Source organism: Salvelinus fontinalis, chromosome 26 (genome assembly GCF_029448725.1).
Source record: "Salvelinus fontinalis isolate EN_2023a chromosome 26, ASM2944872v1, whole genome shotgun sequence".
Taxonomy (NCBI): domain Eukaryota; kingdom Metazoa; phylum Chordata; class Actinopteri; order Salmoniformes; family Salmonidae; genus Salvelinus; species Salvelinus fontinalis.
The window spans coordinates 29795518-29822770 of NC_074690.1; the positions used below are offsets into that span (position 1 = coordinate 29795518).

Here is a 27253-nt window from a genome sequence, read left to right on the forward strand (position 1 = left end):
AGCACAGCCTAGTGGAAGGAGAGGAACCAATGATGCAGTGACAGCTGCAGGGGAGGTGTGGGGCCAGCATTCCCATGGTGAAAGTAATCCCTTTTCCAGGAAGTTGTGTGACCATAATTGTTATGGGGCATTTTACCATTGGCTCTCTGCGACCTTAGAAACACCCACTCCAAGCTGTGATTGGTGTCCGTTTTGAAACGGGGTAGTTCTGTGATATTGATATTTAATTGCAATTTGTATACTTTCATCAAAGCTATGAAATTAGGTATGATGGGGGTACTAAACATGTCTTTCCAAGTTTTCCACATGCTTCAGTGTGGTCCAATGAGAGGGCTGCATTTGCCATGCTGTGACTGAAAACAAGGCCATGCAGGGCTGTAGCGGACTAGAGCACACAAGCCTGTGCTCTTGCATGGCACACACACGTCAGCAGCTCAAAACCCTGGATTACACACACGCCACGGGGCGGGGCCTAGGTATTAGACTCAAATGAGACTTCTGGCAGCTCCATCACAGAATTATCAGTCACTCAACAACTGATCCTCCACTCCTCCTGGTCTTACACACAGCTCTAATGGCTGGCTACTAAAAACTTGCTTTGACTGGAGTATTCCAAGAAAACCTAGTGTTAACAGTGACATACTGTCTGTGTTCAACATGATTTCACTGGCTTCAGTGGCCACTAAAATGTACAGTTTTGTCACACAACAGAATGCCACAGATGTCTCAGGTTTTGAGGGAGTGTGCAATTGGCATGCTGACTGCAGGTATGTCCACAAGAGCTGTTGCCAGAGGATTAAATGTTCATTTCTCTACCATAAGCCGCCTCCTTTTTAGGGAATTTGGCACACAGCCATTGGAGAGTGGGACAACATTCCACAGGTCACAATGAACAGCCTGATCAACTCTATGCAAAGGAGATGTGTCGAGCTTTGAGGCAAATAGTGGTCACATTTCAATTGACTGATTTTATTTTAAGCTATAGCATGCTTCCTCTGTGGCTTGAGTTAATCTACACTGAATAAAAATATAAACGCAACGTCAACAATTAAAAAAATGTACTCAGTAAAAAAAAAAAAAAAAATGTACTCAGTAAAAAAGTTAAATGTTGAAGGTTGCATTTATATTTTTATTCAGTGTAGATGAACTCAAGCCACAGAGGAAGTATGCTCAATGCATTTGGTATGTACATTTTCAATGGGTGGCAGGTTGATTCCCTTTTCTGATATCTTATTGTTGCAAATGAAGTGAAAGAGGTAATAGGCCTACATTTAGAGGTCTCTGGCATACACATTTTACTATGCTTCATAAACCTGCACAGAATACTGAACATATAAGATCGTGGATAACACTTTACTTGACACCCAGCGTCATAACATTATGGACACATAACAGCTGACATAACTTGTCATAATATGGCCATAACACTGTCAGGACAAGTATATTTAGACGTAACATATATTACACTATTTTATGGCTGTTATGACACCTACATAAGAATGTCAAAACCCACAAAACCTACCACACAAGGCAAAACATTCCATTACACTATAAACAAACTGTTGACAATTTGGCTATGTTTAATAACATTTTCTGAAATAACTCATTCAATTATCATTGTAATTGTACCCAAATTTGCATCAGACATTCAGCTACCCCAATGTTCTGTTGCTGATGACTGGGATGAATGCAGGAGCAGATTTAAGGAGCAGGACAAGACACCCTCTTTTTGACTGATGTTTGACATAAGGGCATGCACGTGACATCTAATCTGGCTTATATTATTATGATTGTCATAATGCTTCTTGAGTGTCAAAGTGCATTTTCTTAGTCCAAGTTAAGTAGCACAGGATGGTTATAATGCTTCATAACAGTGTCATAGCGTACTTTCTGCAAGTTATTTAAAATATGAAAAAAACATGACTAAAGAATTCATTAGAACAACAAAGGACTTAAACTTTAAAATGAAAGGAAATTTCTTGGCTGGGAAAAAAACATTTGAATAAATGTGAGTTTTGACACCTATGGTGTCATAACCAGCCATAAAATAACACAATATATGTCACAACAGGTGTAAATATCGGTCATGACAGTGTTATGACAAGTTGTGTCAGCTGTTATGACATGGTTATGTATGTGTCATAACGTGTTGACGCTGGATGTGAAGTAAAGTGTTACCGGATTGTGTTCCAAGACTAAACCAGATTTCTTCCTCTAGACATTGACTATTTTATATACTGTAATTATATTCAGTGTCAACCTTAATACCGTAATATAATACCGTCAACCTATTTGTTAAAAAAAAAATATATTTTTAAAAAACTTATTCTAAGACAACTCTGTCTGATCATCCACAGAGAACAGTAGTATTTTATTCTTTTCAACTTGGACTCAATACCCCAAACACTTCCTGTATGAGTCTTCTCATCAACTACAGGTTCTTTCACGTACAACATTGAGAACTACACTTGACATACACTGCCACCTTCTGGCCGGTGAATGTACAGTTAGGAATTCATCTGATCCTGAACAGTGAAAAACAATAATAGTACAATATTGTACTATAGTAAATAGTAATTTAATGCTGAGATCCGCAAAAAGGTGAAACAGTGACACTTGTCGCCCCAGGTGCATTTGTTATTGTTTTTCCTAATACATACTATGTTGTTCTATCGCGCAGGCAATGACGTCAAAGGGGAAAAAAACAGTGTTCGTTGTTTGAATTAACGTCGTTGTTGTAATATCGCAAACGGACTTGGCAGTTTACCTGCTACGGATTTAAACTTTAATAATGGTGAAAACATTGTTCAATGGAAATAAAAGATAAGACCTTAGATATTCAATGTCTATTGTATATTTTTTTTATGGAAGAATAAACCATTTAGAATGCATTTCGCATTCTGATATAGCATGGGAATCTCCATATTAAAACTTGCGTTGGTTGTTTTTTCATTGATTGCTACCAACTTCCCTGAAAAAAAGTATCTTTGCTTAATTTTGCACAGGAAGGAACTATTGTATAATTACATATTTCAGTTGATACATTAACATTAATCAATAGATTAATTGCACCAGAGGTAACACTACCTCAACCTACAGCACTGCATCTTTAACATAAAAGTTCAACAAATACATCAAACAGGCTTGATAGTTCATGTTTTTTTTCTCTTTCAATTTTAATTTGAAACATCAAAATAAAGATATTAATCAAAATAAAGTCAACAACTAGGCCTCTTAAATCCAATACAAAACGTTTAAAACTTTAAAAAACGAATTCTGAAAGGCTGCTTACAGATACATTCCACTTTATAAAACGTTCCACTTTACCTGCGTGTCAATTTCAGATAGCTTACATGTTGTGTGCCTGTGTGTTGGGATGCTGGAAAACACAAAACAATCCACCTCAACAGCAGACAGTGAAAGAGAAGGGTGGGTTTCAATCCCACAAACAGGCGATTGTCTTTAACAACAGTGAGTGTTTTACCTTTTTTCTAATACAGAAGTTCTCATCTGAGTACAGTAAGTGTGTGTAGTTAGCCTCTTACAGATGTGCACAAATATACACCTACATGCATAATACAATCTCATTGCTGCATGAGAAAGGAGGAATAGGGCACATAAAGTTCTGGCAACAAAGAGCTTGACACAAGCCTACACAAACAGGCAGGAGCCAAACGTTCAATATCTTCACCAGGTACAGTACATGCATGGCGGTAGGATAAGGGACATTGATTCTGTAGCCCAATCCAAAGATCGACCACTAGCCCCTAACCTTTGCACTTGTGCAGATCAGAAAGGATTGTATAGATGAGAGCAATATGGCAAGAATTCCAGCAATCTTATCAGAAGGCAAGCTCAAGCGAAGATTTTACCATTGATTACATCTATCTAATTCTTTCAGATCTACTGAAGTGCCGAGGGGTTGACTTTGGATCGACCCAAGTGCCTAGGGGGTAGGGATGGGGGGGTTGATTTGGGTCTCAGTAAATCACCTCCTAGAGGAGAGGCTTAGGGGATACATTAACCACAAGAGTCCTCTCATTGCCTGAGAGCATTTGGGACATGACCCACAAAGAACCAAACATAGATATACACACACACCCCCGCACAGACCTGCAAGGATTAGTGCGATTTTGCCCCCAGGTGACAGTTACAAACAAAACAGCAGCATTAGGGTTATAATGTTACTTCAGGATTTTGGCAATGAGGCTCTTTATCTACTTCCCCAGTCAGATGAACTCCTGGATACCATTGTTATGTTAAGAGGTGGTTTCATGAGCCAATGCTAACTAGCATTAGCGCAATGACTGGAAGTCTAGCATGCTAGCAGATACCGTAGACTTCTAGTCATTGCTCTAACGCTAGTTAGCAATTTCACTAGCGCTTGTAAGCAGCTTCCTTCAAACTGCACGCAGAGACATAAAAATGGTATCCACAAATGAATATGTCTCTGCGGAAGTAGATTGACAAAAATCCCGAAGTATCCCTTTAACATCATGAATGACAGACATGATTAAGTTAATACATGCTTCACATTAAATCAAGTTGCAACAAATGACAATATAACGTTCCTTTTTCGCACAAAGATTTTCCTTAAATGGAATCCGTTAGCTTGTAAAACAAATGAAATACAGGGTATTTATGGTACATTCAGAATATTCTGTCAAAAAACTAATTACATAAATATTTTATCTCATAAACCATACATCTTTCCTCCCCTTTATGACAATCCAAAAAATAAAAGACCATGTGAAGTTTTTGAATATTCATCCCCCCATTTTTTACAATTCACAAATTTTGTTTTTTTAAATAGATTTTAAAAAAATGAAATGAGCTGGTAGGCTTAACTACTAGCTGCTTTTTAACTGTATTTTTCTTTTGAACACCTATGCGATAATACAACCCTCTCCATCTTTTCTCTGTGAGGCACTAAGGCATTGTACTACTCACTACCTTCCCTCCCATTACAAGTGCTAGCATATGAAAGAACTGACAGGGAGAACAGAGACTTGAAGTCATGACATGCTTTAGTTGATATAGGCTACTTAGTCTAACATATAACGACTTGAACCAAAGGCAGATTCTGGACGGATTTAAATGTTCTAAAAAGACCCACATTAAAATCAGAATAGAACAATCTATCTCTCCAAATCTATCAATCCTTACTGAATGCAAGTTTACCACCACACCATGTAAATATGTGGTTTTCACTCTTTAAAGTAAGAGACTAGTCTGTAAATGTGAGCTTGTCTCATGCCGGTCTCCAGTGCAAAATACCATCCTCTGAAAAGTCTGGATTCCATTCTTTGCTGAGAAACTAGTCAGGATATTTGCGCGGGTTCTCAAACCCCTAAAGGACATTTGGAAGGTATTACAAATTGGTGAAAAACTCAACCCTTTGGATTTCTGGAATCTTTACTGTAGTGAGATAAACAAAGCATTGTCTTGGTCCTCTCTCTGTCATGTCAGTCAGTTTTGTCTGCTTCAGAGGAGTGGGGGGCTGCGTACTTCAGCCGAAAGCCACCTGAAACACACACACAGGAGTGCGTCAGTGTCGCATGCCAAACTAGCCAACAAGTAACCTAAAGAAATGTGATGTCCATAGTCATTTTGCTAGCCTTCCAGATTCAGTGTCCTATCAAAAGATGATTTAACACTTGGTTGGGTGTTTAATAGAGCTCTGTAGCGCGTTCAGACAATCCAGGATTTTCTACAGAGAGCGTCAGACATAAAAATGGTGGACAGTGCAAAACACGTGGGGGAAAAAATGTTACAAAAGAAACCTCTGCCTTCCTATACAACATTTTATTTTGCTGAAACAAATAAGGAATCCTTATTTTCTCTGCTCTATCACTATGAGAGTCTTCACCTCCTCTCTCTGCCACTAGCCTGGCCAGTATTACCTTGCTGCCCGGCGTCCATTGAGGGCTGCTTGCAGTCCTGGGCATAGTGCCCGCTGAGCCCACAGTTATAGCAGGAGACGTTGGCACTACTCTTCTTCATGCCCGTGCCCAGTCCCACCGAGGAGAACATGGGTGTGTAGAAACGGTTGAAGGAAGCAGCTGCCATCTGCTGCAGGTTGTATCCAGCCTGGGTGGCCAGCATGTGGTCTGAGTGGGAGGTGTGGAGCAGGGGTCCACTGACGTATTGCGTTGGCGTGGCTGTGTGAGGAGGAGGGGGATAGAAGGGTAGCTGTGTGGTGCCGTTGCTCTGGTGTTGGACCTGACTGTGGTGGCTGGGGTATCCAGTGCTGCACATGGACGAGAGGTGGAAGAGAGGGAGGTGGGTGGCGCTGAAGACCTGGCGCCCCAGCTGGGGGGGGAAGTAGAAGTTGGCGTTGGGGGAGTGGCTACTACCACAGCTGCCACGGCAACCGCAGGTGTTGCAGCTCATCTGCTGTTGCTGTGGAGGTTGGGCCTGCTGCTGGGGTTGCAGCTTTTGCTGGGTCTGCCCTGCTGCCACCCCCGAGCTGCTGCAAGAAGAGGTGCCGTCTCCCTGGGCCGTGCTGTGGGTGAGGGTCAGGGCTTGGCTGGACACGGGGCCGGGGGTGTGAGTGGGGACGGCTGGGAGCAGAGTGGCCTGAACCTGACTGATGGCAGCTGGGGTCACAGTTGCCCCTGAGGAGGGTGTCACGTAGTTAGGGGTGGGTAGGCTGGTGGGTACAGCCAGGGCTTGAGGCCTGGTGTTAGGGTCAGGGAGAGAGGATGCTCGGGGTAGGGTGGCAGTGGAGGCTGAGTCAGTGGTGATGTATGTTTGCTGCAGGGGGGACATGTGGGAGGTCGGGGGGATGACACCGATTGCACCCATGTGGGGCTGGTGCTGGAGGTTAGTGCTTCTACTGTCTGGGCTAGTGTGGGTTTTATAACACTGGAGTATGGGGTGACTGCTGGAGCCTGGGGTGGCTGGCTGTGAGTTCAGGGGTGCAGACACAGACACATGCCTCTGTCTCTCAGGGTATCCCAGGGAAGCTTGGCTTGGGATGGACTCCTGAGGAACCATGGGGGTGGTCCCAGTCAGTACCCCCTCTGCTGGTGAACCGTCCCCCGTCTGTGAAGTGACAAAGGCCATAACGTCTGGCATGGTGGGCCCATTCTGGACCGTCAGTGGTAGAGGATGTACACTTCGGGGACTGTCAGTGTAGGATGGCTCTTCCTTGTGGGGTACAGGGACCATAGGGTGTACAGTAGCCACAACTTTCCCCCTGCTGTGACCACTCGCCCTCTTCTGCTGGACAGAACAGTAACTCTCAGTAGTGTCTGGGAGAGAGAGAAGCGATCATTAAAGACATCTTGAGGTTCAACATCACTATTTCACATTAGGACTAAAGACATCATGGGCCGGTTTCCAGACCCAGATAAAGCTTTGTCCTGGACTAAATGGAGACTCCACTGAAAGTGCTCTTTAGTCCAGGATTAATCTGGTCCCGGGAAATCTACCCCATTCGTTCCCCACAGGGGTAGAGGAGCCACTCACCTCTCTCTTCCTCCAGGTCTTCAAGGTCCTCACTCTCCAGACTCTCACGGGCCTCATGCTGGGGGCTGGAGGGGGTACTGGAGCTCTCAGACCACGTGTCTCCATACCTGTCCTGGACTGGCTCTACAGGGGTGAAGGAATGCACTTAGAAATCCACCAATCACAAACATGCATGTTGTTAAAATGTTAACCGTTAAATTGGGGGGGGGGGAATAGGCTATTGCCAGACATGGTTACTTACTCTCACTGATACCCTGTCTAATCACGTTTGTTGACAGCGGTCTGATGATGCCGTTGGGGATGTAGGCTTTGGCCCCCTCACTTCTCCTAACTTCATCAGGTCTTCTTCTACTCTTTAGTTCTGGAGTGAAAGCCCATTTCTCATCTACCTTCTGAAGAGAGAGCAGAACATTTAACACGCTAAACAAATGTAAATGATCATGATCTAATCAAACAAAAAAGTCAAAAATACAAAAGACATGCTTTTACTGTTAGAACAGATGCCAGTCAGCGTTACACAGCAGCATATTGACAGTCCTGCTGTTTCTACCAGTTTCTCTAGTGGCCAGGTCAGGAGAGATGTGTGACTGACCTGCTGTGGTTCTGGCCAACAGGACATAACGTCTGCTTTTCCCCTCCCCTCCACCACTCCGTTGTGCTCTAAGTGGAGAGCAGGCCTCTGGCTTTCACTCCGGCTGCTCTTTGTAATCTGTATGCTGTAAAGAGAAGGAAAGGATCCTCTTAGTACATTTACATTTACATTTACGTCATTTAGCAGACGCTCTTATCCAGAGCGACTTACAAATTGGAAAGTTCATACATATTCATCCTGGTCCCCCCGTGGGGAATGAACCCACAACCCTGACGTTGCAAGCGCCATGCTCTACCAACTGAGCCACACGGGACCATAGTACAACCCATCAGCCACAAGGTCACATGTGTTGGACTGAACAGATAGAGCTCTTACCTCTGGCCTAAGCTGCTGCACTCCGTCTGATGCCCAAGGTGGTGAGACTCTAAGTCTGGGTGAGGGAGAGCAGAATGATGATCGAGAAAGAGAGAGAAGTACGAGTGAACATCAACTATCGATCAATTAAATTCAACTGGCCTTAAATCACATAGGGTGACAGGCAACAAATATCTGTCTGTATGAAATAGCCATTTCCACACACTGTCAGATCAACACCACAAAGAACGACAGACAGGCAGAGTAAATGGTTTATGTGAGACAGCGATAATAGAAACTACACCATACAGCGCACACACACACCTTCGTCCTGACTTGATGGCTCTGTGCAGTCTACTTTAAAGTGCTCGGCTGCCTTGCAGGTCTTTCCCAGAGTTATTGTATTATCTGGGTAGGAGAGACCAGATGGTGAGATATTAGGGAATGGCCGACAAGATCCTTCCAGCCTACCTAACATTACAGCTTTGCAGACCTTGAGGCGGTGGAAGTGAGTTAATATTAAACGCTTTACATTTGTAGCCTAGACATCAAAAATACATTCCTGGTTTATGAATGTCTGTGGTCAATTTGATGCAGCTGTGTGAAACCAATGAGCAATGGATTCCCTTGAATGGTCAGAGGTTTGAGGAAACTTTCCCAAAAATGAATTTAATTTAGTCAATTGATAATGGCTCGGGGTTTAATGTGGTGAAACAGCCACCTGGTCCTGCAGCAATGCTGAGAGCTGTTCACTCTGAAGCTGGGTTTATTTCTCTAAGCTGGCCACCAAGCAGTATGGTGTTATTTCTGGAGGATTTACCGGTCCTCTGGGAGCACTATTGAAACTGGGCTCAGGGCGTTACTTTCAAAGTCCATAAAAATGTTTTGTTTTTAAAGTGGAGTTAAGTTGACTGAGAAGTTGTTTATTGGTACGATTAGTCAACATGGACCGCCCACATCAATCCACATACAAAATCATTCGAGAAGATAAAGGGGTAATTGTGGTCTGTGTTCCAAGGTATCCCTAACCAATCAGGTGGATGGTTTGTGTAGACATGCATTCCTGTACACGTCAGCGGAGCGGGTGATATCTCACCTCCCTGGAGGCTGAGGCATGGGACAAGGAACCTGCAGACCTCTCTTCTCTGCCTGAAGGCTGCTGGGGCTGACAGAAGCATGTCCCTGTCACAGTGAAGAGAGAGAAGAAAGGGAGTTAAAGATAGAAATTACACAGAGGGAGAGAGAAAGTGACTTGGAAATTAGAATTGAATGTGTTCTCCATCACCTGTTCTATACTAGAATATCTAATAGCAAGATACAGTAGGTGCACTGTGTAAGAGATCACAAAGTGCTGGTGTGACCTTGGATGGTAGTGAAAAAGAGAAGGGGGAAAAGTGATCCCATCCATATCTGCAATAGAGAAACCACGTCTCACCGAGTTACGGTCTGCCATTCATGGTTTTAGGGACTGACCGCCCGCCCGCAGGTGGGTGTCTGACTGACAACATTTTTGCCTGTTTCTACAAATTATGTCCGGAACTCTGTTCAGAGGTGTTAACTACTCTTGGGCATGTTAATGCCTTAAGACAGTGTTTCCCAACTCCAGTCCTCAAGACCCCCAACAGTACTCATTTTTAGTGAAGCCCTGGGCAAGCACACCTGATTCAACTTGTCAACTAATCATCAAGCCCTAATTGAGTTGAATGAGCTGTTTGTCCCGGGCTACAACAAACATTTGTTCTGTTGGGAGTACTGGGGAATTGGAGTTGGGAAACACCGCCTTAAGGAATGGCTAGTAATGGTAATGACACAGTTGACCTAGATATCAAAGCCTGGGTTCTGACACATGTAATGCCTGGAGGTTATTCACCATAACCATAACTGACAACACTGGAGCTTATGGCAGTGTTGGTGACAGTAACTAGAGGGTAGTCTACTCTACTCTCCACAATATGATACATTGAGGTTTGTGAATAAAACACAGCTCAAGTAGACAGTTTTAGCCATCTCATACAGCAATGTTATTTTATGCCACAGAAGCAAGTCATAAAAGATAAATATATCTTGAATATCGAGGGAAAAAAAGAACAGCTGGAGTGTAAAACAACAAGAAAGTGTGAACTAGTAGAAAGAGGAGGAAGGAAAGCGCTACTAAGGTACACAATAGTACATTTTGGTAGATAGAAGGTGCTCTTTGGAAAAAGGGGTAAATTGGTCAAAGTGTGAACTTCAAGAAATCAATTTATTTGACTGACAATGTGAAAACCCTTGCGATGTCGCATCATTCTATGTGCTGCAAAAAAGAGCAAAAGTGGGAGACTCACTGTAGCGTCCTCTCCAGGTCCCTGGGTTCATACTGGTCTCTCTGGGCCAGTAACCTCACCAGTCCCTTCTCAAAGGGCTCAGAGGACCTCTCACATGGAAGCTGGAATGCAGGGAATCGTACGAGGGGTTATCATAGACATACAGTGCCATCTGAAAGTATTCAGACCCCTTGACTTTTTCCACATTTTGTTACGTTTCAGCCTTATTCTAAAATGGATTCGCTTTTCACCCTAAACAATCAACACAAAATACCCCACAACGACAAAGAAAAACATTACCAAATTTATATAAATAAAATACAACGGAAATATCACATTTACATAAGTATTCAGACCCTTTACTCAGTACTTTGTTGAAGCACCCCAGTCTGCGGTCCTGAGCGCTCTGGAGCAGGTTTTCATCAAGGATCTCTGTACTTTGCTCCGTTCATCTTTCCCTCGATCCTGACTAGTACATGCCGCTGAAAAACATCCCCACAGCATGATGCTGGCACCACCATGCTTCACCGTAGGGATGGTGCCAGGTTTCCTCCAGACGTGACGCTTGGCATTCAGGCCAAAGAGTTGAATCCTGGTTTCATCAGACCAGAGAATCTTGTTTCTCATGGTCTGAGAGTCTTTAGATGCCTTTTGGCAAACTCAAAGCGGGTTGTCATGTGCCTTTTACTGAAGAGTGGCTTCGTTCTGGCCACTCTACCATAAAGGCCTGATTGGTGGAATGCTGCAGAGATGGTTGTCCTTCTGGATTCTTGGTCACCTCCCTGACCAAAGCCCTTCTCACCCAATTGCTCAGTTTGGCCAGGCGGCCAGCTCTAAGAAGAGTCTTGGTGGTTCCAAACTCCTTCCATTTAAGAATGATGAAGGCCACTGTGTTCTTGGGGACCTTCAATACTGCAGAAATGTTATGGTACCCTTCCCCAGATCTGTGCCTTGACACAATCCTGTCTCGGAGCTCTACTCACAATTTCTTGGACCTAATTTCTTGATCTTTTTGCTCTGACATACACTGTCAACAGTGGGACCTTATATAGACAGGTGTGTGCCTTTCCAAATCATGTCCAATCAATTGAGTTTACCATAGGTGGTCTTCAGTCACAATGATCAATGGAAACAGGATGCACCGGAACTCAACTTCGAGTCTCATAGCAAAGGGTCTAAATACTTACACAAATAAGCTATGTTTTTTAATTTTTTTAATACATTTGCAAAAAATGTCTAACAACCTGTTTTCACTTTGTCATTATGGAGTATTCTGTGTAGATTCCTGAGGATTTCTTTTTATTTAATACATTTTTGAATAAGGCTGTAACGTAACAAAATGTTGAAAAAGTCAAAGGGTCTGAATACTTTCCGAAGGCAATGTACATACAGTATATTCATAAAGTTTATATATAACATTTAGGGGTATAAAAAAATAGCAAGATGTAGAAATACATTTGAATATACAGTACCAGTCAAAAGTTGACACACCTACTCATTCCAGGGTTTTTCTTTATTTTTACTATTTTCTAAAATAATAGAAATAATAATATAATAATATAATTTTCTAATAATAGTGAAGACATTAAAAATATGAAATAACACACATGGAATAATGTAACCAAAAACATGTTAATCAATATATATTTTTTATTTGAGATTCTTCAAAGTAGCCACCCTTCGCCTTGATGACAGCTTTGCACACTCTGGGCATTCTCTCAACCAGCTTCATGAGGTAGTCAGCTGGAATGCCTTTCCAACAGTCTTAAAAGAGTTCCCACATATGCTGAGCACTTTTTGGCTGCATTTCCTTTACTCTGCGGTTCAACTCATTTTAAACCATCTTAATTGGGTTGAGGTCGAGTGATTGTGGAGGCCAGGTCATCTGATGGAGCCCTCCATCACTCTCCTTCTTGGTCAAATAGCCCTTACACAGTCTGGAGGTGTGCTTTTGGTTCAAATCAAATCAAACTTTGTCACATGCGCCGAATACAACAGGTGTAGTAGACCTTACAGTGAAATTCTTACTTACAAGCCCTTAACCAACAATGCAGTTAAGGAAAATACCAAAATAAGAAATAAAAGTTATAAATAATTAAAGAGCAGCAGTAAAATAACAATAGTGAGGCTATATACAGGGGGTACCGGTACAGAGTCAATGTGCGGGGGCACCAGTTAGTCGAGGGTAATTGAGGTAATATGTACATGTAAACTCAGCAAAAAAAGAAACGTCCCTTTTTCAGGCCACTCTCTTTCAAAGATAATTCATAAAAATACAAATAACTTCACAGATCTTCATTGTAAATGGTTTAAACACTGTTTCCCATGCTTGTTCAATGAACCATAAACAATTAATGTACATGCACCTGTGGAACAGTCGTTAAGACACTAACAGCTTACAGACGGTAGGCAATTAAGGTCACAGTTATGAAAGCTTAGGACATTAAAGAGACCTTTCTACTGACTCTGAAAAACACCAAAAGAAAGATGCCCAGGGTCCCTGCTCATCTGCGTGAACGTGCCTTAGGCATGCAGTAAGGCGGCATGAGGACTGCAGATGTGGCCAGTGCAATAAATTGCAATGTCCGTACTGTGAGACGCCTAAGACAGCGCTACAGGGAGACAGGACGGGCAGCTGATCATCCTTGCAGTGGCAGACCACGTGTAACAACACCTGCACAGGACCGGTACATCCGAACATCACACCTGCGTGACAGGATGGCAACAACAACTGTCCTAGTCACACCAGGAATGCACAATCCCTCCATCAGTGCTCAGAGTGTCCGCAATAGGCTGAGAGAGGCTGGACTGAGGGCTTGTAGGCTTGTTGTAAGGCAGGTCCTCACCAGATATCACCGGCAACAACTTCGCCTATGGGTACAAACCGTCGTCGCTGGACCAGACCGGACTTGCAAAAAGTGCTCTTCACTGACGAGTCGCGGTTTTGTCTCACCAGGGGTGATGGTCGGATTCGCGTTAATCGTCGAAGGAATGAGCGTTACACCGAGGCCTGTACTCTGGAGCGGGATCGATTTGGAGGGTCCGTCATGGTCTGGGGCGGTGTGTCACAGCATCATCGGACTGAGTTTGTTGTCATTGCAGGCAATCTCAACGCTGTGCATTACAGGGAAGACATCCTTCTCCCTCATATGGTACCCTTCCTGCCACCAGCCATACTGCTCGTTCTGTGTGTGATTTCCTGCAAGACATGAATGTCAGTGTTCTGCCATGGCCAGCGAAGAGCCCGGATCTCAATCCCATTGAGCACATCTGGGACCTGTTGGATCAGAGGGTGAGGGCTAGGGCCATTCCCCCCAGAAATGTCCGGGAACTTGCAGATGCCTTGGTGGAAGAGTGGGGTAACATGTCACAGCGAGAACTGGCAAATCTGATTTTGAACCCCCCCCCCCCCTTCAATTTCCGTTGGTCACATGTCTGTGGAACTTGTTCAGTTTATGTCTGTTGTTGAATCTTATTATGTTCATTCAAATATTTGCACATGTTAAGTTTGCTGAAAATAAACGCATTTGACGGTGAAAGGACGTTTCTTTTTTTCTGAGTTTAGGTAGAGTTATTAAAGTGACTATGCATAGATAATAAACAGTAGCAGCAGTGTAAAAGAGAGGGGGGGTGCAAATAGTCTGGGTAGCCATTTATTAGATGTTCAGGAGTCTTATGGCTTGAGGGTAGAAGCTGTTTAAAATCCTCTTTGACCTATACGCTCCGGTACCGCTTGCTGTGCTGTAGCAGAGAGGACAGTCTATGAATAGGGTGTTTGGAGTATTTGACCATTTTTAGGGCCTTCCTCTGATACCACCTGGTATAGAGGTCCTGGGTGGCAGGAAGCTTGGCCCCAGTGATGTACTGCGCCGTACGCACTACCCTCTGTAGTGCCTTGCGGTCTGAGGCCGAGCAGTTGCCATACCAGGCAGTGATGCAACAAGTCAGGATGCTCTCGATGGTGTAGCTGTAGAACCTTTTGAAGATCTGAGGACCCATGCCAAATCTTTTCAGTCTCCTGAGAGGGAATAGGTTTTGTTGTGCCCTCTTCACGACTGTCTTGGTGTGCTTGGACCATGATAGTTTGTTGGTGACGTGGACACAAAGGAACTTGAAGCTCTCAACCTGCTCCGCTACAGCCCCGTCGATGAGAATGGGGGCGTGCTTGGTCCTCCTTTTCCTATACTTCACAATCATCTCCTTGGTCTTGATCACGTTGAGGGAGAGGTTGTTGTCCTGGCACCACAACCCTATAGGCTGTCTCGTCGTTGATCAGGCCTACCACTGTTGTGTCATCGGCAAACCTAATGATAGTGTTGGAGTCGTGCCTGGGCATGCAGTCATGAGTGAACAGGAGGGGACTGAGCACACACACCTGAGGGGCCCCCATGTTGAGGATCAGTGTGGTGGATGTGTTGTTACCTACCCTTACCACCTGTATGCAGCCGTCAGGAAGTCCAGGATCCAGTTGCAGAGGGAGGTGTTTAGTACCAGGGTCCTCAGCTTAGTGATGAGCTTTGACGGCACTATAGTGTTGAATGCAGAGCTGTAGTCTAAGGAATAGCATTCTCACATAGGTGTTCCTTTTGTCCAGGTGTGAAAGGGCAGGGAGAGATTGGAGATAGAGATTGGAGTGGGTCTAGGTTTTCTGGGATAATGGTGTTGTGAGCCATGACCAGCCTTTCAAAGCACTTCATGGCTACAGACGTGAGTGCTACGGGTCGGTAGTCATTTAGGCATGTTACCTTGGTGTTCTTGGGCACAGGGTCTATGGTGGTCTGCTTTAAACATGTTGGTATGACAGACTCTGACAGGGAGAGGTTGAAAATGTCAGTGAAGACACTTGCCAGTTGGTCAGCGCATGCTCGGAGTACACATCCTGGTAATCCATCTGGCCCTGCGGCTTTGTGAATGTTGACCTGTTTAAAGGTTGGCTACGGAGAGCGTGATCACACAGTCATCCGGAACAGCTGATTCTCTCATGTATGTTTCAGTGTTACTTGCTTCGAAGCGAGCATAGAAGTTTTTTAGCTCGTCTGATAGGCTTGTGTCACTGGGCAGCTCCCTTTGTAGTCTAATAGTTAGCAAGCCCTGCCATATCTGACGAGCGTCGGAGCCGGTGTAGTATGATTTGATCATAGTCCTGTATTGATGCTTTGCCTGTTTGTTGGAGGGCATAGAGTGATTTCTTATAAACTTCTGGGTTAGAGTCCCGCTCCTTAAAGCAGCAGCTCTACCAATTAGCACAGTGCGGATGTTGCCTGTAATCCATGGCTTCTGGTTGGGGTATGTACGTACAGTCACTCTGTGGACGACGTCATTGATGCACATATTGATGAAGCCAGTAACTGATGTGGTGTACTCAATGTCATCGGAAGAATCCCAGAACATATTCCAGTCTGTGCTAGCAAAACAGTCCTGTAGCTCAGCATCCGCTTCATCTGACCACTATTTTATTGACCGAGTCACTGGTGCTTCCTGCTTTTGTTTTTGCTGGTAAGCAGGAATCAGGAGGATAGAATTATGGTCAGATTTGCCAAATGGAGGGTGAGGGGGAGCTTTGTACACGCCTCTGTGTGTGGAGTAAAGGTGGTCTAGAGTTTTTTCGCCCTGTGATTGCACATTTAACATGCTGGTAGAAGTTATTGTCCTTAAAAAACTAATTATAGTCCCACTATGCACAAACCAGATGGCATGGCATATTGCTGCAGAATGCTGTGGTAGCCATGCTGGTTAAGTGTGCCTTGAATTCTAAATAAATCACTGACAAGTGTCACCAGCAAAGCACCCCCACACCATCACACCTCCATAATTCACGGTGGGAACCACACCTGCGAAGATCATCCCTTCACCTACTCACAAAGATACAGCGGTTGGAACCAAAAATGTCAAATTTGGAATCATCAGACCAAAGGACAGATTTCCACCAGTCTAATGTCCATTGCTCGTGTTTCTTGGCCCAAGCAAGTCTCTTCTTCTTATTGGCGTCCTTTAGTAGCGGTTTCTTTGCAGCAATTCGGCCATGAAGGCCTGATTCACACAGTCTCCTCTGAACAGGTGATGTTGGAAATAAAAGGGTGGCTACTTTGAAGAATCTCAAATACACTGCTCAAAAAAATAAAGGGAACACTTAAACAACACAATGTAACTCCAAGTCAATCACACTTCTGTGAAATCAAACTGTCCACTTAGGAAGCAACACTGATTGACAATAAATTTCACATGCTGTTGTGCTAATGCAATAGACAAAAGGTGGAAATTATAGGCAATTTGCAAGACACCCCCCAAAACAGGAGTGATTCTGCAGGTGGTGACCACAGACCACTTCTCAGTTCCTATGCTTCCTGGCTGATGTTTTGGTCACTTTTGAATGCTGGCGGTGCTCTCACTCTAGTGGTAGCATGAGACGGAGTCTACAACGCACACAAGTTGCTCAGGTAGTGCAGTTCATCCAGGATAGCACATCAATGCGAACTGTGGCAAAAAGGTTTGCTGTGTCTGTCAGCGTAGTGTCCAGAGCATGCAGGCGCTACCAGGAGACAGGCCAGTACATCAGGAGACGTGGAGGAGGACGTAGGAGGGCAACAACCCAGCAGCAGGACCGCTACCTCCGCCTTTGTGCAAGGAGGTGCACTGCCAGAGCCCTGTAAAATGACCTCCAGCAGGCCACAAATGTGCATGTGTCAGCATATGGTCTCACAAGGGGTCTGAGGATCTCATCTCGGTACCTAATGGCAGTCAGGCTACCTCTGGCGAGCACATTGAGGGCTGTGCGGCCCCACAAAGAAATGTCACCCCACACCATGACTGACCCATCGCCAAACCGGTCATGCTGGAGGATGTTGCAGGCAGCAGAACGTTCTCCACGGCGTCTCCAGACTCTGTCACATGTGCTCATGTGCTCAGTGTGAACCTGCTTTCATCTGTGAAGAGCACAGGGCGCCAGTGGCGAATTTGCCAATCTTGGTGTTCTCCGGCAACTGCGAAATGTCCTGCACGGTGTTGGGCTGTAAGCACAACCCCCACCCGTGGACGTCGGGCCCTCATACCACCCTCATGGAGTCTGTTTCTGACCGTTCGAGCAGACACATGCACATTTGTGGCCTGCTGGAGGTCATTTTGCAGGGCTCTGGCAGTGCACCTCCTTGCACAAAGGCGGAGGTAGCGGTCCTGCTGCTGGGTTGTTGCCCTCCTACGGCCTCCTCCACGTCTCCTGATGTACTGGCCTGTCTCCTGGTAGCGCCTGCATGCTCTGGACACTACGCTGACAGACACAGCAAACCTTTTTGCCACAGTTCGCATTGATGTGCTATCCTGGATGAACTGCACTACCTGAGCAACTTGTGTGCGTTGTAGACTCCGTCTCATGCTACCACTAGAGTGAGATCACCGCCAGCATTCAAAAGTGACCAAAACATCAGCCAGGAAGCATAGGAACTGAGAAGTGGTCTGTGGTCACCACCTGCAGAATCACTCCTGTTTTGGGGGGTGTCTTGCAAATTGCCTATAATTTCCACCTTTTGTCTATTCCATTTGCACAACAACATGTGAAATTTATTGTCAATCAGTGTTGCTTCCTAAGTGGACAGTTTGATTTCACAGAAGTGTGATTGACTTGGAGTTACATTGTGTTGTTTAAGTGTTCCCTTTATTTTTTTGAGCAGTGTATAAAACATATATTTAATTTTTTGGTTACTACATTATTCCATATGTGTTATTTCTTAGTGTTGATGTCTTCACTATTATTCTACAATAAAGAAAATAGTAAAAATAAAGAAAAACCCTGGAGTTAGTAGGTGTCCAAACTTTTGACTGGTACTGTATGTTACAATATTAGTATTAGCATGCACATAGAGCATTGAGTGACTAGAAAGCACATGCATACATTTGGAAAGTAAACACTGCATCTGTGTTAGCAGATGGCTGTGGAGCTAGCTAATTAAACAGAAGTTAATCCCCCAAAATCAAAGCCCTAACAGCACTAAAATTAATATGATCTGATGGCATACGACAAGATCTATACAGGAATCCAAAAAACCTCCTGGTCTGTGGAGCAACAATATACTGTGTGCGAAGTGTGCAGACCTCTCATCTATTTATCCGTAAGACAACATCCACATATCATCAGACCTCTTATACAGACGGCAGATAGTGACTTTATTTCGCCAGACATTAAATCCAGTATCTTCTAGGCCTATAATCTATTGATGGGGATATGATTTTCTCTCATACCTTAGACAGAAAGTCATACAGCTCATGGTGAGTCTTGGTCACTGTGCTCCACGTTGAGTCAGACCACTGGACCTGGAAGAGGGGAGGAAGACATCATTCATCAGTATGCTTTACCAAACACACATCATATACATTGCTTTAGACAGCATGTCATTCACCTGAAATATGCAGATGAAACAAAGTATGGTATTATTTGATACTTGGCAGTCAACCACTTAACTACATTCTGGAATCTGGACGACACCACACTCCATTTGGTGATGTAGTTTAGTATTTAGATTGTCTGATGTGTCCTCATAAGTCACTTTGAATTAAACACGCACAGACAAGGTGACGTCAGCTCCACTCTAAACTCCTGCTCAGAATGTTTGAGGTATTTGATTTTGTAGCCAAAGCGGGTCATTGCATACCTTAGTTATGGAAGTAAATAATGATCTTAGAAAGAGCTAGGTTGGAATTTCTCCTTACATGTTTTGAGCAGAAAAACATAACAAGCTCCGTTACGTACCCTGATAGTCGTTGCCTTGAAAGGATGTTTTCCCATTGGGAAGAAGAACAAAAACTCACCCTGGACTACTCTTGACAAGTTTGCATACCAATAGAGGGCCTTTGATAATTTACACTAAGATTGAGTTAGTGTACTAAGAAAAAAACTGATGTTAAACATTTCAACCATCTTGTATCAACACTTATCTAGACCTGCTCTGAAGGGAGTGGTGCCACACTGTCCTTTCAAAACATTACCCCACAAATCATCTGAATCTTTAGAAAAATATACCAAGAGGTGCTTTCTGTTGCCTCTCAAAGCAGACAAAATAATGAATGGTGACAGATTGAGTAGTAGGTTTTAGTCTCAGCCGCTCATCTCACTCAGACGGTTAGAGTGAACTGATGTTCTCTCATGCTTTGGAGGCCAAGAGAATAGGAAGGATTTTATTGGGCTCTGATCTGATTCAGTTAGGCTACTAGCCTCAATTTATTTTTTCCATTTTTTGGGTTGCTCTGATAGTTGTATGTGTATGTAGCCTAGCATTTCAGAAACAATTGTTGACTGTGAGACTTTTAGGCTATAGTGCTCAAACACAGACAAGCACATACTTTTTCTTGGTTTTTTTATCTGCTTATACCGTGTGTGGAAGGCTATATGAAAATATTATACTCTGTAAATAGTACATTTTTTTATGTGACATTCCATCATCACTGCGACCAATAATCAGCTCCGCGGGGGGATCTGAACACAACAAGCTCTTTCACAGCCTGCCAGTCTACTCCATTCTGTCCATCACAGAGTTAACCTGTGGAGTCTGGTAGTTGGTGCTCCCCTACTGAACGCCAATCAGTCCCAAATGGCACCCTATTCCCTTTGTAGTGCACTACTTTTGACCAGGGTCCAGCTCTGGTTAAAGGTAGTGTACAACACAGGGAATAGGGTACTATTTGGGAAACAGATCTTCACCTTGATCCCTGACCTGACAAAGGTGAATGAAAATGCACTCATCAACTTGAAGTGGGATATAAAAAAATTCTGTTGCTCTTTGAATACAATGTACATTTCGCTAATATGTTTATACCCAAATAAATTCAATTTAACTCCCAAACTGTTTCTTTCAACACTTGAGATGCTTCCAATCTTGACTAGTGTAAATACCTCAGACACTGAAGGGACTGATAGGGAGAGTCGTTTTGGCGTTAGCAGCCAGGCTAGGCTCCTTATAAACATCTGAATAATAATGTCTGATTTGTAGGCCCAGTTCAAGCTGGACACAGGAAGTAGTGGTTTGTCTAGTATGTCTGCCCTTCACAAAAGGAGAGACAAAAGGAAAACAGTGAGCTTTGAAAACCAATGATTAATGAGTGTTTTAAACCCCAAGTCCTCTCTGATCAGGGTGACAAGATAACCAACATTTTTGTTATTTAGTTTAGAACAAATAAAGGAGCCAAGGATGTAATTCCCATCGCCTTAGTGGAAAAGTGAATAACGCTGAATGAATGTGAAACAATTCAGCAAGTAATATGCTAGGCCTACTTCTCAAAGCATTGTTTTACACTGAACTCAGCACAGGCCTACCCTAGTATTACAGGCTACTCTTAGTTGTGTTGTTTATAGCCTAGAGTAGACAGGGTGAAATTCCTCCTGTGCTGAAGATGATGGATGTTCTCCCCTATTTAACTCACTAACACCCTCTTTCATATACCATGCCCAGCGGAGCAGATGGCACAGCCCAGCAAGCCACTTTCTCTTCCGTGTGTGTGTGTGTGTGTGTGTGTGTGTGTGTTGGTTCTTCTATCCTTGTGGGGACCTAAAATCCCTAAGTCCCCACAAGGATAGTAAAACAATAAATTCTCCCTCATGGGAACATTTTCCACATCCCCATATGGACAAAGGCTATTTTAAGCTTAGGGGTTAGGTTTAGGGTTACAATTAAGGTTAGAACTAGGGTAAGGGGTTTTTGGTTAGGTTTAGGGTTACGGGTTAAGGTTAGGGAAAATAGGATTTTTAATGGAAATTAACTTTAGGTCCCCATGAGGAAAGAAGAACAAAATGTGTGTGTGTGCACGTCAGTTTCCAGCTCTGGCTAGCAGCAACATTTTATCACGGTCCCCCTCCACATTTCAGCCAAGAGGGTTTCAACTGCCAGTTGATTCCTTACACAGTCTGTATAGTGCCTCTTAACTTAGGCTACATTGGTGCATCCTTTTCAAGTAGGCTATAAGACAGCAGGGTTCAATAACAGATAAACCCTTCTCCAGCACCAAAAAAGCCTGGAGAGCAGGTTTCAGAAACCTGTTGGACTAAACACAATCCTCTCACTGAGATATCTCCCTTAGACCAAGGGAATTCTAGCCTGGTCAAGCAAACTTAACCTGTTAGGCTAATCGAAGACTTCATTCTGCCCAGCCACACAGATGATAAGGATGGGTATTGGGTCAAGGCCAGGACGGCCATTCCTTCCATTCATGAGTGTCACACACACCTCCACGCAGTCACACACTGTCAGTACCCCTGTCTCTGTAGAGCAGACTACGCAGAAACAGGTAACGGTAGAAGTCTCCTCAATGAAGCTCTTCTTGTTATCCATATAATTCTGAGCCGATGTTAACTGTTAAGTGACCAACACAACACTCATCGTTAGCATGTGTTGGCAGTATGTTCTAGTTACTTAGCTAAGTAGCCTTCATGGTTTTGGTCAATTTCAGTAGGTCACAGATAAGGACAGCATTAGTCAAAAATACATCTATTCTACTACTACTTCAGCTATCTGATCAAAAGCATCAGCAATGTTATGCCATGTTATGGTGAGGACATCATCTCATGATCTCAGTGTTGTGAAATCTTGGAGCTACCCTCAAGTCTTTCAACCCTCTAGTCTAAATGGAAAAATTTCCGTTTTTTACAGGCTGATATGATGCCGCCGCAAGCTTGTAAAAACCGTCACGGCAGATGTTATGGGGTCGCGAACAATGAAGGACATATTTCACCCAGATTGTGTTCTCTTGCAAAGGAGGACAGCATGTGAATAGGAGGGAGCAATCCTTCCTGCTGTCCTATTTAACCTGGCTCTCTCCGTCTTGCTCTCCTCCTCCCCCTCAGACTCCTCAGCACATTGCTGCTTGTCACAATGCCTGGCTGATGCCTGGCCATAGAGGACGGACTGTTTAGTCAGGGCCAGGCAAAGTCTTATATCTCTGCCTGTCCAGATGTTGTAAGAGAACATTGCATGATTTACAGAAAAAAATATAAAATATTGCATGGACAATCTGAAGCTCAGGATAAACGTTTTTTTTTTGTGACATAATTTGAATGTGAGGAAGCGCAAATCAATCTGGTGGTCAACAATATATAGGCCTAATAAAAATATGTATACCTACACACTACAGGGGTATGCTTCAAAAATCATGAAAAATTAGAGTCCAAACATGAACATACCTCAATACTGTATTCCCTGTTTCCTCGGTTCCAAAAGATCTTCTTTAGCTCAATCTTGTCAACGTGAACTGCTACAGGAAGAAAGAAGGACAGGGTTATTCTTTTGAGAAATGAATTGCTGTTCACCCAAATGTAATATTGATTACCACAGAATACATTGAACACTGTTAAAGGAATGGCATTGCTCTCCTTACCCAGAGTCAGAAGAACTCATGGGACACCCTTTTTATGTCTCTGCATGCAGTATGAAGGAAGTTAGCAGTAGTTTCACAAGCATTGCTACTGTACCTGTAGACTTCCAGTCATTGCGCTAACACTAGTTAGCATTGGCTTGGGAAACTACCGCAAACCTCCTTCATAGTGCATGAAGAGACATAAAAATGATATCAACGAGTTCATCTGCCTCTGTGTAAGTAGAACATGGGCATCAATGCAAGAATCTCACAGTATCAGTTTTAAAACTACAGATAATTGGAATATATCCCGTCTATTGAGCCATATTTTACCATTTGTTTGGGTCTCTTGTTTTACCTCAAACACACTAGGCTAAAATACATCTTGTTTGAACACTCCTCTCGACATGTGAATGAGAGACCTCAGAGGATGCAATAACAAACAGGATTGAGACTACCTTCTCTCTGAGATAAGGTCCTGTTGGGGAGCTGATTGGGGATACAGCAGACCGACTGACCCATGTCAGTGCTCCTGAGGCTGAGGTCCTCCTTTCGCAGGGTATGTTGCTTCTGCTGCAACCAAGAAAGTGAAGAGATTGGTGCTTTTGTAAAAAAAGAAATGTGCGTTCTCCCCCAATAATAGTCCCACTAAACAATTTCCCCCTTACAACACTTAACTGGAACCAATACTAATTTCCTACTCTCCACATGCTTTGAAAAGTACATTTTTTCTCCTTTTTCAGTTTAATTTATATTCATAAGTCAGCGCCGTTTTGATTAGAAATTTTCTATTTATTTTATTTAACCTTTATTTAACCAGGTAGGCAAATTGAGAACACGTTCTCATTTACAATTGCGACCTGGCCAAGATAAAGCAAAGCAGTTCGACACATACAACAACACATAGTTACACATGGAGTAAAAACAAACATATAGTCAATAATACAGTGAAAAAAATAAGTCTATATACAATGTGAGCAAGTGAGGTGAGATAAGGGAGGTGAAGGCAAACAGATATATGTATAAATAAATAAAATATAAAAAGGCCATGGAGGCGAAGTGAGTACAACAGAGCAAGTAAAATAAAAACTAAAAAAACACTGGAATGGTTGGTTTGCATTGGAAGAAAGTGCAAAGTAGAGACAGAAATAATGGGGTGCAAAGGAGCAAAATAAATTAATAAATAAATACAGTAGGTAAAGAGGTAGTTGTTTGGGCTAAATTGTAGATGGGTTATGTACAGGTGCAGTAATCTATGAGCTGCTCTGACAGCTGGTGCTTAAAGCTAGTGAGGGAGATAGGTGTTTCCAGTTTCAGAGATTTTTGTAGTTCGTTCCAGTCATTGGCAGCAGAGAACTGGAAGGAGAGGCGTCCAAAGGAAGAATTGGTTTTGGGGGTGACTAGAGAGATATACCTGCTGGAGCGCGTGCTACAGGTAGGTGCTGCTATGGTGACCAGCGAGCTGAGATAAGGGGGGACTTTACCTAGCAGGGTCTTGTAGATGACGAAATACCACCTATCCGCAGGAAAGTGTAGGCTAACTGTCTTAATGAGACATATAATTATGCTGAGAGACAGCCAAGAGGGCACGACAGAGTGCTCCTATAAGAGAGCAGTCAGTCAGACAGATGAGAGAGAGAGAGGGTGTTTGTCTCATTCAAACTCCTGGGCTTTTCATTGGATGCCAGAGAGAAAGAGGGGGGAGAGAGAAGGGGAAAGAAAGAGGGGGAGAGAGAAAGTGAAAGACAAAGAGAGAGGGGAGAGAAAAAGGTTTCTCCAACACAATGCAAAGTAAGATCACAATGCAACCATTCACAAGAATGCTGGGTGTTCCCATTCATAATAGCTAGCTACTGTGGAGAAGATGACAGAAGACACAGTAGCCGTGGCCAGCATGTCTGCTGAAACCAGATAAGCGGTCTCTCTCTCTATTCTCCTGATTGGAAAAGTGATCTTCATTCTATGAAGTCTGTCATTTTGTGACAGCACAATGAACTCGGCTTGTAGTCATATGGCCATGCACTCAAGACTGTTCTTGGAAATGAAACTGCTTTAAGCAATACTTGGTATGAAAGGGTTGAACCTCTTTCCTCTCTTTTTAGGCTAACTCCACAAGTCTATTCACATCAGTACATGCTACGGTAATTACAGTCTATCCCTACAGCAATTATTTGGTCCCACTTTACCAGAAATAAAGTGCTACATTGCGTCATCTGAACTAAAATCTTATTCCATATAGATTTTGTATAAAAAGTAATCTGTTCATTCCTATGATCTAGGTGGCCAGTAACATTTTAGAAAAACAGGTTATTCTTGTCTAAGTAGTACCTACCTAATTAATTATTGTCAAAGTAAAAGTCAGGTGAAAGTCTTACTGGGGAACGCCCCCTGTGGACTTGTCAACGTCATATGTACCAGGGCCCCCCAAGGGGATGGGTGCATTTCAATAGTCAACAGTAGCAAAGCCTTCGCTGGCTTTCTTCTCGTTTCCTCACCTGCACTGATCTAACCGCACAGGATAATAAATGTGATGGGAGCCTTTCACCTGCTCAGTGACAATAAGAAGTGAGGTAATGAGTTGAGCTAAGGACACGAGGTAAGGTGAGGAGGCCCCTTTGGATTCACTCTTGAGACGCACTTAAACTGTCAATGTGATGCTTACCTGGACGCTCGGGCGGTTGTGGCAATACCTTCTCTCCTCTATGGCCCGTTCCACATTGTCCAACTGGTGCCTGGCAGTATCCCTCTGGTGAAAAGAGAACGCCGGGTGCAGCGAGGCCATGGTGAAAAGCAGCGCCAAGTGCTCCAGGGAACCCGACTCTGCCTCCAGTGGAGGCCCACTGGGATGCTCCAATCTCCCGGACTTCATTCCACCATCGCGAGGGGAATGTTGATCAGGTACATTCTGAGTGCTCCCACGTGGAGATACTGGAACGCCATGATAAGTATTCAAGTACAGCGCTGGATCCATATGGTTCAAAGCACGATAAAGTGTGCCCGCGCATTCTCTGTTTTCAGATTTCAAAAGTGACAGGCAGACAAGTAGTTTGGCACGAACGACAGGGTCGGCGACGTCCATAAGGAGGCCCAAGTCAGTTTGACTGTTCGCCCTTATCTCAAAGTCTCGGAAGACGTGAAAATCTTTCCGTGCAAGGTCCTCAAGGCAGGATCCGAAAAAGCGAAGCTCAAGTGGTTGACACATATGAAGTATTCCGTACATAAACTCTATCCGCTTTGCTGGGTTGAGGTGCAAGCCGAACCACTCAAACACCGTCTCCTTGTCAATTTGCGACAGGCGACACGATTCCCTCGTTGAATCCTTGAACCGGTGGCTCACACCACGGTACGGAATCGAATCAATAGTGAGACTGTTGTAATCGGTATTTTCCTGCTCGTCTTCGACGGTATGGTATTCTTCCTCCGCAGTTCGCATGGGCAGCTTAATTTTCAGCATGATCAACTCTGACAGGACTTGTTAGCGATTATCAATTGATTCAAATGTATCGGAGCATTACATACTCGCTCCGTTCGCATCTGTACACTACCGCGGAGTTGTATTTATGTGATATTAGAAGGAAATTAAATAGTGAGATTATGTATAGCTGGCTCAGTAACTCATTTTCATGCACTGACTGTACCACTCGAAAATCCCATAGTTGACTCCTCCCATCTTTCATCAAACTGCTGGGTCCTAACTTCATCCGACCCTGGACCGGGTCGTGACAAGGGTGCATTTACCAGAGGTCACCGAAGCCACTTTCTCTCATTAATGTAAAAACATTTTAACTAAACGTGTCACAATGGATTGTTATTCTATAATATTCGATTTCATTCGATATTCGATATATAATTGCATGAAACTGTGAAGTGCAATTCACTGAAACATTTTTACACAATAGAGAGAGTAATGGCGTCGTTTTGTAGATACCAACTCGGTCAAGGCTAGAAGGGATCCAGCTTCTGTTCTGAGATTTAAAAAACATGTTTTTACCTTTATTTAACTAGGCAAGTCAGTGAAGAACAAATTCTTATTTACAATGACGACCTAGGAACAGTGTCTTGTTCAGGGGCAGTACGACAGATTATTATCATGTCAACTCGGGGATTCGTTCTAACAACCTTTTGGTTACTGGCCCAACGCTCTAACCGCTAGTCTACCTGCCGCCCCGATCGTCACTTTTAAAATTTTTAAGCATTT

At 43.6% G+C, this 27253-nt stretch overlaps 1 protein-coding gene across 2 annotated transcripts; it reads right to left on the reverse strand.

Moving 5' to 3' along the window:
- Positions 1–3151: 3151 nt before the first annotated feature.
- Positions 3152–26723, reverse strand: LOC129824082 (zinc finger CCHC domain-containing protein 2-like). 2 transcript variants are annotated; one of them, XM_055883394.1, is made up of 13 exons: positions 25718–26723; positions 23514–23628; positions 22883–22950; positions 18955–19026; positions 10744–10844; positions 9516–9601; positions 8744–8827; positions 8441–8495; positions 8066–8189; positions 7715–7865; positions 7474–7596; positions 5904–7256; positions 3152–5524 (listed from the first exon to the last, which is right to left on the reverse strand). In XM_055883394.1, the coding sequence occupies exons 1-13, from the start codon at positions 26507–26509 to the stop codon at positions 5466–5468; spliced, it is 3183 nt and encodes a 1060-aa protein (XP_055739369.1). In that variant the 5' UTR covers positions 26510–26723; the 3' UTR covers positions 3152–5465. The 2 variants fall into 2 exon arrangements, with proteins under 2 accessions (XP_055739369.1, XP_055739368.1); XM_055883393.1 differs by having other exon boundaries at positions 22883–22953.
- Positions 26724–27253: the final 530 nt, after the last annotated feature.

What these genes read in the sequence shown, in the direction of transcription:
- LOC129824082 (XM_055883393.1), bottom strand. Translation starts at nt 26,509, where the DNA reads ATGCTGAAAATTAAGCTGCCCATGCGAACTGCGGAGGAAGAATACCAT. An exon ending in ATGCCTCAGCCTCCAGGGAG is followed by an intron (nt 8,828 to 9,515) that starts GTGAGATATCAC and finishes TCTCCTACCCAG; the next exon opens with ATAATACAATAACTCTGGGA. An exon ending in AGACCTGGAGGAAGAGAGAG is followed by an intron (nt 7,257 to 7,473) that starts GTGAGTGGCTCC and finishes TCTCTCTCCCAG; the next exon opens with ACACTACTGAGAGTTACTGT.